Source organism: Danio aesculapii, chromosome 13, assembly GCF_903798145.1.
Source record: "Danio aesculapii chromosome 13, fDanAes4.1, whole genome shotgun sequence".
NCBI lineage: Eukaryota > Metazoa > Chordata > Actinopteri > Cypriniformes > Danionidae > Danio > Danio aesculapii.
The window spans coordinates 49,053,731-49,068,242 of NC_079447.1; the positions used below are offsets into that span (position 1 = coordinate 49,053,731).

Genomic DNA, 14,512 nt, shown 5'->3' on the forward strand with positions numbered 1-14,512 from the left:
CCGGGAATGCTTAAATACATGTGATATATCATTCAGTCATTCATTTTAGTTATTTTATATTTATTATTTTAGCTTTGTCCCTTTATTAATCAAGGGTCGCCACAGCGGAATGAACCGCCAACTTATTCAGCATATGTTTTAAACAGCGGATGCCCTTCCAGCTGCAACTTATCACTGAGAAAGACCCATACACACTCTTTTACACACATACACTACGGATAATTTAGCCTACCCAATTCCCCTACACTGCATGTCTTTGGATTGTTGGGGAAACCAGAGCACCCGGAGAAAGCCCACGCAAACACAGGGAGAACATGCAAACTCCACACAGAAACGCCAACTGACCCAGCCAAGGCTCAAAGCAGCTACCGTCTTGCTGTGAGGCGATTGTGCTACCCTATGCGCCATCGTGCTGCCCACATGTCATATAAATTAAACTAATTTAATTTGTATAATATTACATTTATAGGAGGCAGCTTCGTGTTCATTTTGAAAAGCAATTCAGACAAAGAAAAGCTTCCTGATTCTAACCATGTTTTCAGATTTTACCACATTCTCACCCTGTTATTTACTTGTTTATTTTATTTATTAGCTTTTGTCTTACCTGCTTTTTGAAATCATTCTTCGTCGGACTCGAACCCTGTTGGTCAGCTCTTCTCTGCGTCTCAAGTCCGCCGAGGTATGCTGCAAGCCATTGGACAAACCGGTAACAGCTGGAAAGCCGTCCATACAAAGGTAAGCGGTAAGCTGGTAAGAGCGAAATGGAAAGGCGTCATACCGCCCGCAACGTTCATTTTAAAGACAAAATGCAGCCATATAAACTTCTGGCTACATAATTCGCGATCTCCAGATATGTATATGGGGCTACATTTTCAGAAGCAGCCCATGTTGCACTTAATAAACAAGCCGCAAGAAATAGAAGTTGTTAAATAAGTGTACCATAATGTCATTTAAAAAAACATTTTAATTGTTTTCCATGCTGTCACATTCCAAAATATATATATATATATATATATATATATATATATATATATATATATATATATATATATATATATATATATATATATATAAAAAATTAATAAAATATTTTCTTCACAATTGTGCATATGAGGTATACTTTATAATAGGACAAAATATAAATAACCCTTATGTGCATTATTCCTTAAGAATGGTTACTTGTATATTTAAAAGCCCTAAGTGACCTTCATGGTCTGAACCGGAAGTACTCTAAAACTAAATTACATAACACTTGCTTGCTAATGTGAATTGTGAGATTGAATTGAACTGATGATTCAACAGAAAAATTGACCTTCTGCCACTTTTTTTAAATGATCAACTAGAATCCCTACCTAATCCCTACCCCTAACTGTAGGATAAATAAATGTATAACAATGATGTAGAAGCACGTAACCCTAAGTTGAAAAGTAAACTTATCCCTTCAATCTGATTGGCTGATTGGAACGTTGTTGATCCAGAAACATGTCCTACTTGGTGAAATCACACTAACCTCCAATGTAACTACTACGTTGGTGGAAAAAGTTGTTACTTGAAAGCAGGGTTGTCAAAAGTATCGAGTTTGGTACCAATCGCTACTGAAATTTTAAAAACGTACAGTTCCCACTAACATTTCAGCTCATTCTTAAACACCGTTGATTGGCCGTTGTGTTCACGTGCTCAACAGAAATGACTGTGATTGGCTGTCAAGGTCATCAGTTCACCGTTCTTCACTGCTGTTGACCAAATCAGACACTGGAGAATTTCAAAGTCGCATCAATCAGCTGGTCTGTCAATGAGCTGATATACAAGTGATCCGCTGATGGATGGACGCAGCTTTAAAACACTCTAGTGTTCGTGTATCTGTGTTTGCACTTGGTGCATAGTGGTGAAGAGCGGTGAACCTTCTCGACCAATCACAGTCAGTTTCTGTTTGAGCGTGTGAGCACAACGGCCAATGAGCTGTGTTTTATGGTTCCGTCACACCAGACACAGATGAAGCAACAAGCCCAAATGTTTTCCATGTTAAGTCAATGTATAGACGCAATTAGGCATCCTGCGACACTATTCACTCGAATGACACGAATCGAGCGAATGATGAACCTTGATGGACATTCACGACATGTTATCCAATCAGGAGCTTGCTCTAGTAGGGGAGTGATTATGACATAGCACCTGTAGTTGGTGTCCCGAGGGGAAATTCTCCTGCCGACACCCGACAACAGCTCATCAAACTGGGACCGGCTCAGTCAGAAGTACCACAGAAATCATACGTCATCCAGGAGAAGCTTGGAGTTGATGAACTCACAGAGCTGGGTGCAATTCTGAAGGAACCATTGGACCCAGACATGGCACCGAACGAATCTACGCTGTTTTCCAGCATTCTTAAAGCACATAAAGCAAAGCTACTCTCTCAATAAAATCCATGTCAGCCATTTAGCAACGAAACTGGAGTCACTGGGCAGACAGACATCCCGCCTATGACGCCAATACGTGTCTATTGTGAAGTGAATTTGCCATGCAAATGAAGTAAATGAGTAAACTCAAATTGTCCACGTGTCTAGTTTCAAGAGTTCACACTTAGCTGATGATTGATTATAACGCTTGTTTAGCATGCTGTCCCGGGAGAGAGCCCTGAGCTTATAAGATCCTCGAGCCCAGGGGCTCCCTCCCGTTTGCAAGGCAAGAGGGGAGTTTGAGCTCAGGTAGATCTCGAGAACTCTTCTGCCGTAGTAGCTAATGAGCAGATAGTGATTGCTCTTAAGAGATAACTACTTACTAGGAGCATGTCTATGGTGCCGATTTGGATTAGTCAATTAACTTAAGTTGTATGTTTTTGGACGGTGAGAGGAAACCGGGAACCCGTGATAAACCCTACGTGAGCATGGGGAGAACGTGTAAACTCCCCACAGAAACGTCGACTGGCTTGGTAAAGACTAGAATCAGTGATGTTCTTGCTGTGAGGCAACAATGCTAACCACTAAGCCACCATGCCACCCATCTAGGAAAAGAGGAGGAGTAGGGGTGGAAGGGGGGATTTTTCAAAACGAAGATGGCTGTGATATGGAACTTAGGGTGTTTATGGTGGCTTAGAAAACGTCTGATTGGTGAATCATAAGTTGAATAATGCGGGACCAGCCGCAAGCAATCATAAGCACGTGATCCGCTCGAAATTAGTTTCTAAATAAGCTTCACTACGTGTGAATAACGCAATCTATTCACGCCAACCCTGTCTGGTGTGAACACCCCATAAGAACATACCTTGACAACCCTACTTGAAAGCAAGGAGAGTTCAGCTGTACATGGCTTAACTTTAGTCCGTAGGGTTGACTTTTATAAGGATGGTGGTGCCACTTGGGTCCATGCTGTAGGAAGGCGAGTATGGGCTGCAGTGTCATATTGTGAAGCCTCTGAAGCAGCCGTGGAGTCATACAAAGGAGAGCCAGAAGAGGTCGCTGTGAGTGGGTGAGCGAGACTGCTGTAGTGACCGGCCGAGCCACGGAGGAAGTGAGAGCCCAGACTGCTGCTCATACTTCCAGACTGAGAGGAGTTCCCTACAGACCACAAGCTGGTGTACTGGCTGCAGATACGATACAAACACAACATAAACAATAAGCTTTCAGAGTTCCAAACCATCTTAAAATGAAATACAACCAGAATGGTAACAGAGGAAAACCTTGATATATCAAAAGACTGGCAAAGTGACTGGCAGTTGATGTTACATTGCTCTAGCATAAGATGGTAGATGGCTTCTAAGTGCCAGGACAGACCAAGGTAATGCCAAAAACCTAGCGCTGATGAAAACCTAGCTTCTCATACCTTATAGTTGCACAAATAACACTTTCATCTGAATACATTTGCATTGGATAAACACTAGGTGACTAATAAGCTGCGATAGGGTAAAAGAGCTTCACCTGGTGTTTGAGTTTGGGCCAGAGCTGTGGCCCATCGGCAGCACACTGGAGTGAGAGGACATCTGTAGACTGGACCAGTTATCATGGGAAGGCAACATGGACAGACATGTGGAGCTGTCAGAATAACCAGCTGCAACACAAACAACACACAATGATTATGTAGGCACTTGGTGTTTCACATATATGTCGACATTGGGATGTGAAAGTAAGGTCACGCTTTATTTTGATGGTCCGTTTGTTGAATTTAAGTTACATTGCAACTAATTCTCTTTAGATTATAAGTAGACTGTTAGGTTGGGGTAAGGATAAGGTTTAGTGTAAGTTGACATTTAGTCAGTTTCTTATAGTCAGTTAAATGTCAATATCAACAGATATTAAGCAGACAGTCTACTAATACTCAAATGGACCATCAAAATAAAGTGTTACCGAAAGTAAGGGATATTTTCCCCTAAGTAAGTTCTCTTTTTAAATAATTCGTTTTTAGGGGTTTTCACCTTTGATGTACAGGACAGTGGAAGTTACAGACAGGAAAGTATTGGGAGCAGAGAGAGGGGAGGTGTCGGAAAAGGACCTCAAGCTGGGAATCGAATTCAGGTCAACGTGAGCACTACAGTGCTATGTGTCGCCGTACTTAACCACTAGGCTTTTGGCACGGACTAAGTAAGTTCTCTTAAACAGATCTTGCAATCATATCACATTTGAGAGCAAGGGCTCCCCCTGGTGGTTCGACATCACTATGCGTGCATCAGCTTTGTGTGTAGATAAATAAAATATGGTAGAAATATGGGAGTCTACTTAAATGGGATGATAGCAAGATAAAATGATAAAAGTACAAGAGAAAAAAAGAAGTTTCAAGTCAAAGCTGATAAAAACAAATTTAATGAATGAATGAAAAAATGATTGAATAAACAAACGGTTGAATGAATAAATTAACAATTGAATGAATGAATTACCAATTGAATTAATTAATGAACAATTGAGTGAATAATTAAATGAATGAACAAATGGTTGAATGAATGAATGAATGAATGAATGAATGAATGAATGAATAATTAAATTAATGAATGATTGAATGAACAATTGAGTGAATGAGTGAACAAATGATTGAATTAATTAAATGAATGATTAAAGGATTGAATGAACAGCTGAATGAATATATGAACCAATAATTGAATTAATGAACAAACAAAGGATTGAATGAATGAATGAATGCGTGAATGAATGAATGAATGAACGAATGAATGAATGAATGAATGCAAAGTACTCCCAGAACCAGCTTTGTGTGGACAGCTATAGGTTCAAAAACCCGGTGTATGTTAGCGTTCCACCACCAAAGCACCTTCTCTGTTTATGAGTCTGAACTCAAACACAATAGCTGAAGGAATGTCTGTAGTTACTAGAACTAGTTTTAGAGGCTCTTTAAAAAACAAGTCAATGAAAAAAATACAATTCCTTTAAACCCTCATAGGGAAAAGTATAAATCATCTTTATTTATATTTAATTATTAATTATCTGCATAACTTCCAATATTAATATGGATAGATTTTTTAAATAATTATAATTTTAACAGTATACTTTCCAAAAATATGCTGAAATATTCTGAATAAGCTGAAGATTTCAATTTTATTTTTAAAAATGTATACGAATTTTGAAAGAATATAATAAATAAATAGTTATATTATAAATTGTTGCAAGAAATTATTTTTATTATAACTTTTTTATTTATTTATAGTCTATTTTTAATTATAATGTGTATTATAAGCTATACTTTCATGCATCTCTTATATATATACTGCACCATCGTGATGCCCTATACCAGTGTTTCCCAACCCTGTTCCTGGAGGCTCACCAACAGTACATATTTTGGATATCTCCTTTATCTGACCCATTAACTTCAGGTTTTGGAGTCTCTTCTAATCTTCTGATGAGTTGATTCAGGTGTGTTTGATTAGAGAGAGGTTGAAAATGTGTACAGTTGGTGTGCCTTCAGGAACAGGGTTGGGAAACACTGCCCAATACAGTATATTTCATATATATAAATATACTGTATAGGGCATCATGATGGCGCAGTGGGTAACAGCAAGAAGTTCACTGGTTCAAGCCTCAGCTGGGTCAGTTGGCGTTTCTGTCTGGAGTTTGCATGTTCTCCCCGTGTTCTCCTGGGTTTCGTCCGGGTGCTCCTTTTTCCTCCACATTTCAAAGACGTGGTATAAGTGAATTGGGTAGGCTAAATTGTCCGTAGTGTATGTGTGTGAATGAGAGTGTATGGATGTTTCCCAGTGATGGGTTGCAGCTGGAAGGGTATCCCCTGCGTAAAACATATGCTGGATAAGTTGGCGGTTCATTCCACTGGTGACCACTGATTAATAAAGGCACAAAGCCGAAAACCAGAACACCCAGAGGAAACCCACACCAACACAGGAAGAACATGCAAACTCCACACAGAAATGCCAACTGACCCAGCCGAGGCTTGAACCAGCAACCTTCTTGCTGTGAGGCAACCGTGTACCCACTGCGTCACCATGACACCCATTTTTATATATATAATTTAAATTTATATATTTTTAAATATTGACTTTAAATCTCAACGGTGTGTCTATATAGCTTTTTTATTAATGATTTTTTAATTTTAATATTAATTCATTATAATAATTAACAGAAATATGAATTAACATCTGAATCAAAATATGAATTATTTAAAAACATTTCATTTACGGTCAACCTTGATTGGTAACACTGTAGCAGCTGGTTGTAACTTACTAGGAGAGGCTGTGCGGTGAGCATACGGGCTGCTGTACGGTGCGGATCGGTGGCTCCTAAGAGTGGAGTAACGTTCACAGCCGTGGGACGAAGACAGAGACAGTGCACTGTTGAACTGTGCGTGAGGGTTTGCAGATGGACACAGTGACCCTGCAGATGGCAGAAACCAGCTGCTTACTAGAACAACAAAGAAAACGAGAGTCAATGGATGATTTCTTCTCCCCAGAAATAAAGGAAATTATTATAAATACAGTTGAAGTCAGAGATATAAGCCCTCCTGAATTATAGGCCCTCCTGTACATTTTTTCCACAATTTCTCTTTAACAGAAAGAAGATTTTTTCAGCACATTTCTAATCATAATATTATATTATAATCATAATATAATATCATAATATAATATCATAATATAATATAATATAATATAATATAATATAATATAATATAATATAATACAATATAATATAATATAATATAATATAATATAATATAATATAATATAATATAATATAATATAATATAATATAATATAATATAATATAATATTCTAATCATAATTTTAATAACTCGTCTCTAATAACTGATTTCTTTTATCTTTGCCATGATGACAGACAGTACATAATATCTGCCTTGATGTTTTTTTAAGATACTATTCAGCTTAAAGTGACATTTAAGGCTTAACTAGGCAAGTTGGGGTAGGTAAATCATTGCATAACAATGATTTGTTCTCTAGACAATCGCCTCTAACTTATACTCCTCACAATCACTGCACTGTTTAACATTTGCACATTTAAAATTTGCACATATTCATTGCACTTCATTGCACTGATTCACTTATCTGAACTGTACATACCCACTGCACATGGACATTTCTAATTATGTACACACCCACTGTGCATATACATTTGTAATTATGTTTATCTATCTGCACACTTCTGATTATTAATAGCAACCTGTACTTATATTCGTTTATTGAATGAATATATGAATACATATATGAATACATATATTCATTAAATGTAATTGTGTGTTCATAGTACATCCATCTGTAAATATCAACATAGTTTTTCTATAACTGCACTTTACAACTTATACCTGTATCCTGCACTTGCTGATATTGCACTGCTGGTTAGACCGAAACTGCATTTCGCTGCATTGTACTTGTACATGTGTAATGACAATAAAGTTGAATCTAATCTAATACAAATATTGCTCGGCTTAAAGTCACATTTAAAGGCTTTACTAGGTTAATTAGGCAAGTTAGGGTCATTAGGCAAGTCACTGTATGACAGTTGTTTGTTCTGTAGACTATCGGAAAAAAAATAATAATATTGGCTAATAATTTTGACCTTAAAATGGTTTTAAAAAATTAAAAACTGCTTTTATTCTAGCCAAAATAAAAGAAATCAGACTTTCTCCAGAAGAAAATATATTATAGGAAATACTGTGAAAAATTCCTTGCTTTGTTAAACATCATTTGGGAAATATTAGACAAAGGATGCAAAAATTTACAAGGAGGCTCATGATTTTGACTTCAACTGTACCTGCATAACAAAAAACAAAGTGGAGAGGTTCAGTCCCGATTTTAAAGAAAGATTTCTTAAATCATTCAAATCCACATGCATCACATAATCAAGGATGATTATTTAATGATTAATCGAATTGTGTTTGCTTACATTGAGAATAACCAGACTGCTGACTTTCACTGACATCCTCAATGATGTCCTTATGATCACTTCTGAAAAATAAAAAACAAAAAATTATAATGTTTTTATAACAGAATCAGCTTTATTTATGTTGGGGCTGGCTTTAGAATTTGTCTGGAGAAAGTTTTGAGTTGAAACTAAAAGTCCAAATGTCATTTTTCAGTGGTTTTGTATGTTTAATATACTTTTCAAGAGTTTACTCTTAGCTGATGGCTGATAATAAAGCTTGTTTGGCATGCTGTCCCTGCAGAGAGCCTTGAGCTTATGAGATCCTCGAGCCCTGGGCTGGAGATCTGCGCGGGACTAAATTTTGAATCCCACTCCCGCACGCACCCGCCAGGTTTTAGTCTGAACCCGACCGCTCCCGCTTATGTTCAGCATTCGTTGTCTCGCTGCCCGACCCGCTCCGTTTTCTACCCGCCACGCCCGTGAACAAAACCGAAAACCACCCAGCTATACAGAGTCCAGACAGCCTATAACATGCTGTATGTATAAACACACACACAGCACCAAGCAAGCCAAGCAAGTGACACACACACAGACAGCAACATCACACTCTCTCTCATTCACACACACACACAATTGTTAGACCGCCCACTCTCGTCCAAAAATACACCAGTTACCGACCGCTCCCGTGCTTTATTCGGAAATGTATTCTTGCGCCGAAAGAAATCTGGTCAGGTCTCGCGGCTCCCGCGGGAATGCAGACCTCTACCCTGGGCTCCCTCCTGTTTGCAGGGTGAGAGGGGAGTTTGAGCTCAGGTAGATCTCAATGAACTCCCCCTGGCTTATTTCTAGCTAAATGACAGATATGGATGACTGAGGAGGTGTACTCACTATGACCTCTGCCATGGTATAAATTTTGTGTGTTCAATTCACCTAGGTTGCGTGTTATTGGACTGTGGAAGGAAACCGGAGAACCCGGGGAAAACCTACGCGAGCACGGGGAAAACGTGTGGGGGGGAAGGGGGGGGGGGGGGGCATTCTTCAAGACTAAGATATTGAGATGAGAAATCCTTATTTATAGTGAGTTAAGAATCATCTGAATAGAGAGTAAATCAAATCGTTTTTTTTCCTCTGTTGATCAGAACAGAAGATATTTTGATGAATGCTGAAAACCTGTAACCATTGACTTCCATTAGTTTTTTCCTACAATACATGGAAGTCAATGGTAAGAGGTTTTTCAACATTCTTCAAAATATCTTCTGCTGTGTTTAACAAAAGGAAGAAAGCCAAAGAGGGGTGACACGGTGGCTTAGTGGTTAGCACTGTCACCTCACAGCAAAAAGGTTTCTGGTTCGAGTCCCAGCTGGGCCAGTTGGCATTTCTGTGTGGAGTTTGCATGTTCTCCCCATGTTGGTGTGGGTTTCCTCCGGGTGCTCCGGTTTTCAGCTTAGTCCAAAGACATGCACAATAGGTGAATTTAATGAACTAAATTGGCCGTAGTGTGTGAATTAGTCTGTATGGGTGTTTCCCAGTATACTGGGTTGCAGCTGGAAGGGCATCCGCTGTGTAAAACATACGCTGGATAAGTTGGTGGTTAATTCCGCTGTGGCGATCCCTGGTTAATAAAGGGACTAGGGGAATAAATGAAGAAGAAAGCCAAGAGGTTTGGAACAAGTAAAGGGAGAGTAACTGAGGACATAGTTTTCGGTTTTGGGAGAACTATCCTTTTTTAAACATAGTTTAATATCCTTGTAGATTAAATTATTTTAAACTGTATTTTATTTAGGTTTGATTGTAGAAACGTGTTTAAGAAATTATTTCCCAATTTCATTAATAATTAGAAAATCCACATGTAAGAAACTGAAGTAAACATGCCATTTTGAAAACAACAACACAAACACTAGTTATTTTTACTCAAAGTGATTCAAACATATATTCAGTGGAGTAGAAATGCTTAACAAAATCCTATAAAAGTACAAAAAATATGAATTTACCTTTCCTTGGTATCCAGAAAAGCTTTGGCGAATGGGTTGTGTTTAATTTTGAGGGCTGTAATCTGAAAAAAGAATAACAAAATACAGATGTATCACCCAAATTGTTAGCATGCTAAACTCAATCGTTTATTTGTTTGGTATGCTTATAACCCTCATGTTGAGTTAAGGGTAAAAAAGTAATGACTTTTTAAAAATTACCACAACATTAAGACACGTGAACCATTTTCTATTTTCATATTTTCATGAAGACAACAACATAAAAAGGCGCGCGCGCACTCCAACAAACACACATGCACACACAGACGCATGTACTTTTACTTTTGTCAAACACGAGTGTTGTCCATTGATTAATCGAAAAACTGCACAGTCACTGACGAGGGAAACCATTCACAGACTTGTTGATGAAGTTTGAGTTCGATGAGGTTGTTTCTTAATAGGTTTGAGAATTGAAATGAATGTTGCTGCTTTGTTTTAGATGTTTGGTGAAGGTGGGTCATTGACCTTTAGGACAAACGGAATATACAGAATTCTACGACCACACATGGGTTAGTAAAACCACGAAGAAATATCAACGTTACCTCTTCATTTTGATAGGCAGTAACTGCAATGAACTGTGTTTCGGGAAAAGAGTGAGTGGTGATCATCCTCTGTGGACCACCAACTCGAACTATGTGGATACGCGGCTCATATTTGTGCAGCGAGTTCAACATAATCTGTGGGGGGAAAGACATATTCAGGCTCTTGTTAGTACTTTTTGTGTGTGTTAGTACTGATGATAGTGCTTTACAAGCAAACTGGGCGTTCGAATAATAATAAAAAACGAAAAAAAAAATATTAAATTTGTTTCTTATATATGCTGTGGAATATGTTTTTGTTGGTGTTTGTTTTAATTGGACTATCATGGAATTAAGTTTGTGCCAAAAACTAACACAAATATACATTAACAAAAAAAAAGCATTCAAAAACACAAAACAATCAATCAAATGGCAGAAAAATAAACATCGTCTTCAAAAAACACTTTCGATGAACGCAGTTTTGATTGAGTTTTACATTTAATTCCATGTATTAAAGTTTGAATGAATAAATTAATCATGTCAAATATGCTTAAACAGGCGATAATCATGTACACTAACCTGCCCTCCTCCGTTGAGTTTGTTGGTGAGTTTGACTTTACTGAAGGACACGGAGCTCTTCATCCAGTGCGCGCCGAAGTTTGGCGAGTCCGGGTGGATGTACACGCAGCTCGGGGCTTGTGGCTCGGGTTTGCCGCCCGGTACCCACTCACCGTTCACATACTTCCACCGGTGATTGTCCGCTGGGACGAAATCCAGTAGGAAAGAGTACATGGCGTTTGGATCTAGACCCGATATATTTACCTTTAGCACTGGAAACATGCGCCTGGAGGAAGCAAGAAACATTGCCATTTAACAAATCCCGTAAATAATGTTAAATATTATTGCCTCTTTCTTTCTTTTTTATTATTTCTTTCTGTTAGTTCTTTAATGCAACTTTATGGGAAAACTTGGATATAGGCTATATAGTTACAGTAGGTATAAAAACTATACATAAATTAGCAGTTTTCCGTATTTTGTGATTTAGGCTGTTTTTATTTCCCCCTTTTTTATGCTTTTGAATCGCATTATGGGACCTTAATCTTTCCTCCAACGCATTTTAACATTGAAAAGCTCAAAAAAGTGACTTTTATTGACATTTTTAATAGTTTAAAGTGATATATTGTCTGGGTTGGTGTTGCATATACGCTCCAAAACCTTGTAATAAACCGCCAGCCCATTTTCTGTTGTGTTACACACTTATTTCTCTCTTTATTACTTCTTTATATTATTTCAAACTACTAAAATGACAATAAAAGTCGCTTTGTTAAACTGCAGAGTTGAATTTTCAACATCAAAAGTCGACAGAGCAGAGATAAAACTCCCATGATATTTCCACAACCGTAAATAAGCGGAAAACACTTGTGAATAACAAAAAGGCTACGGAAACTGCTAAATAGCTGATAGTTTTTGCAATGAAGATGCAAAAACCTCTAGGCCTAGTGTCATGTAAAAAATCCTCTAAAATGAGCATCTTTCTCTGCCTTCTATGTTTATGTTCAGTTATTTCACTTTAAAAGCTATAAAAAAAAAAAAAAAAAAACAGTAGGCTACTTTCTATAAAAGTGACATTACTAAATCTACACATAGGAGCCTGAGAAAAATGTGTATTTTAAAAAAAATCAGATATCACTTCAGATTTGCAACTTCATATATACTACGACATTTTATGCAAAAAAAGTTTAAACATTTTTTTTAGAAAACTACATTTAATTATCAACGTTATATGTGTTTGTGAATTAGGATAAATAATTAAAGATACATATAAAAATGAAGTATTAAGTACTTTTTCGGTGTTGGAAATAATAATATAATAAAATCCTAAGTCGCCTTTAACTGCCCCACCAAGAATAAACAATTGGATTGCATTTCTTAACGCCTGATGTCGCTAGATAACACACTCAATGTATTTTTGTTTCAACACATACCATAATTTCTAAAATATTAACCTCTACCAAATAGTAGATATGTCAATTTATGGTAAAAGTGCCGGAATTAATATATATACTATGAACAATCTGAAAATATGAAGTGTAAGACCAATTTATTTAAAAACAAAACATTTTTTCCAATAATATTAGTGCAACAGGAATATGTTTGTTAGATTTTTTTTTTTTGTAAACCAACAATGCTGTATTCATTCTTTAAATTGATTTTAACAGTGATTATTTAAAACAGTCGAAATACTGTCAACCATTTGGTAGAGCAGCCAGTGATGTATAAATAGTTAAGAAAAAGTAACTAAATATTAGTTACTTTTTAAGAAAAGTAATCCGAAAGTACTGTAGGCCTGTGTGTTGCTATTTTTGCTTTTTTATAAAAGAAAATAGGTGTAATAAAAAGTTACCAAATGTTAGTTACTTTTTAAGGAAAGTAATCTGAAAGTACTGTATGTCTATGTGTTATTTTTGCGTTTTTATATTTAAAAAATATACTTAAGATAGGCTTAAAATTTTTATATATTACTTTTTTATTCAACACTTATTTTATAACACTACTATAAGCTAATCAAACAATCAACATATCAAATAAACATTGATTATGTTAACAAATGCACATTTTAAAGATGTAATTCTGCTGTTAATTACAACATATTGTCTGGCTAAAAAGAAATACCTGCCATTCTTGGTCACTATCATCTCATTCGTCAGTTCTTTGAATTTCTGCCAAAGTTCATTTTCATCCAAACCGACTTTAAGCTCTCTTTCCGTCGGATCTCCTTTCTCGCTGCCAACTTGAAGCTCATTTTCTACCGCAGTTAATAAGTGGTCCACCCTAAACTGAATGTTCTTCTCAGGACAGTCACCGGACTCCATTCTAAGGGGATCCAACAAGACAAATCCAAACAGCGTGAGCTCACCAGTCAAAATACACCCAGAAGACTTGAAGAGGTGTAATTAAATACTTTACTCAGGTAAAACTCGCTCCACGAACTGCTTAGGAAGTTTCTGATTGGTTGGTCTCCGCTTTGACGCATTCGTTCTGGCCAGTGATTGGTTCAGAGATATGATGTAAACTAAAGAAATACACATTTTCATGGTCGGAGAGTCACATTTAATACAACATTTTGATATATGCATCTATTATGCGAATGTATGTAACACATTTAAAATAAATTGTATGGATTTTTCTATCTGCACAAGTTTGGAGAACATTGATAAAAAAGCAAAGAAGACTTCTAATATTTTTTAGGAATACAGGATTTTTAATGACTGAAGTTTACTCTGGCATATGTTTTGTATATTGTTGTATATTATTGTATAATTCTGTATATTCACATTTAAATATTTAGACAGACAGACAGACAGACAGACAGACAGACAGACAGACAGACAGACAGACAGACAGACAGACAGACAGACAGACAGACAGATAGATAGATAGATAGATAGATAGATAGATAGATAGATAGATAGATAGATAGATAGATAGATAGATAGATAGATAGATAGATAGATAGATAGATAGATAGATAGATAGATTTCGTTGACATTTGATGTATTCCTTTGACATTTAGCTTTGCAGCTTAGCTAAATTAATAAAACACCAAGGGCTGTATAATGCAAGTCTCCCTGGTGTTGACGAA

At 36.8% G+C, this 14,512-nt stretch overlaps 1 protein-coding gene across 2 annotated transcripts; it reads right to left on the bottom strand.

Moving 5' to 3' along the window:
- Nucleotides 1-1,119: 1,119 nt before the first annotated feature.
- On the bottom strand, nucleotides 1,120-13,918 carry tbxtb (T-box transcription factor Tb). Of its 2 annotated transcripts, XM_056470847.1 has the most exons (9): nucleotides 13,837-13,918; nucleotides 13,543-13,743; nucleotides 11,449-11,713; nucleotides 10,894-11,028; nucleotides 10,316-10,377; nucleotides 8,346-8,407; nucleotides 6,672-6,848; nucleotides 3,912-4,041; nucleotides 1,120-3,577 (listed from the first exon to the last, which is right to left on the bottom strand). In XM_056470847.1, exons 2-9 carry the CDS (start codon nucleotides 13,740-13,742, stop codon nucleotides 3,331-3,333), a joined length of 1,278 nt encoding a protein of 425 aa, XP_056326822.1. In that variant the 5' UTR covers nucleotide 13,743; nucleotides 13,837-13,918; the 3' UTR covers nucleotides 1,120-3,330. The 2 variants fall into 2 exon arrangements, with proteins under 2 accessions (XP_056326822.1, XP_056326823.1); XM_056470848.1 differs by lacking the exon at nucleotides 13,837-13,918 and having other exon boundaries at nucleotides 6,672-6,821; nucleotides 13,543-13,772.
- Nucleotides 13,919-14,512: the final 594 nt, after the last annotated feature.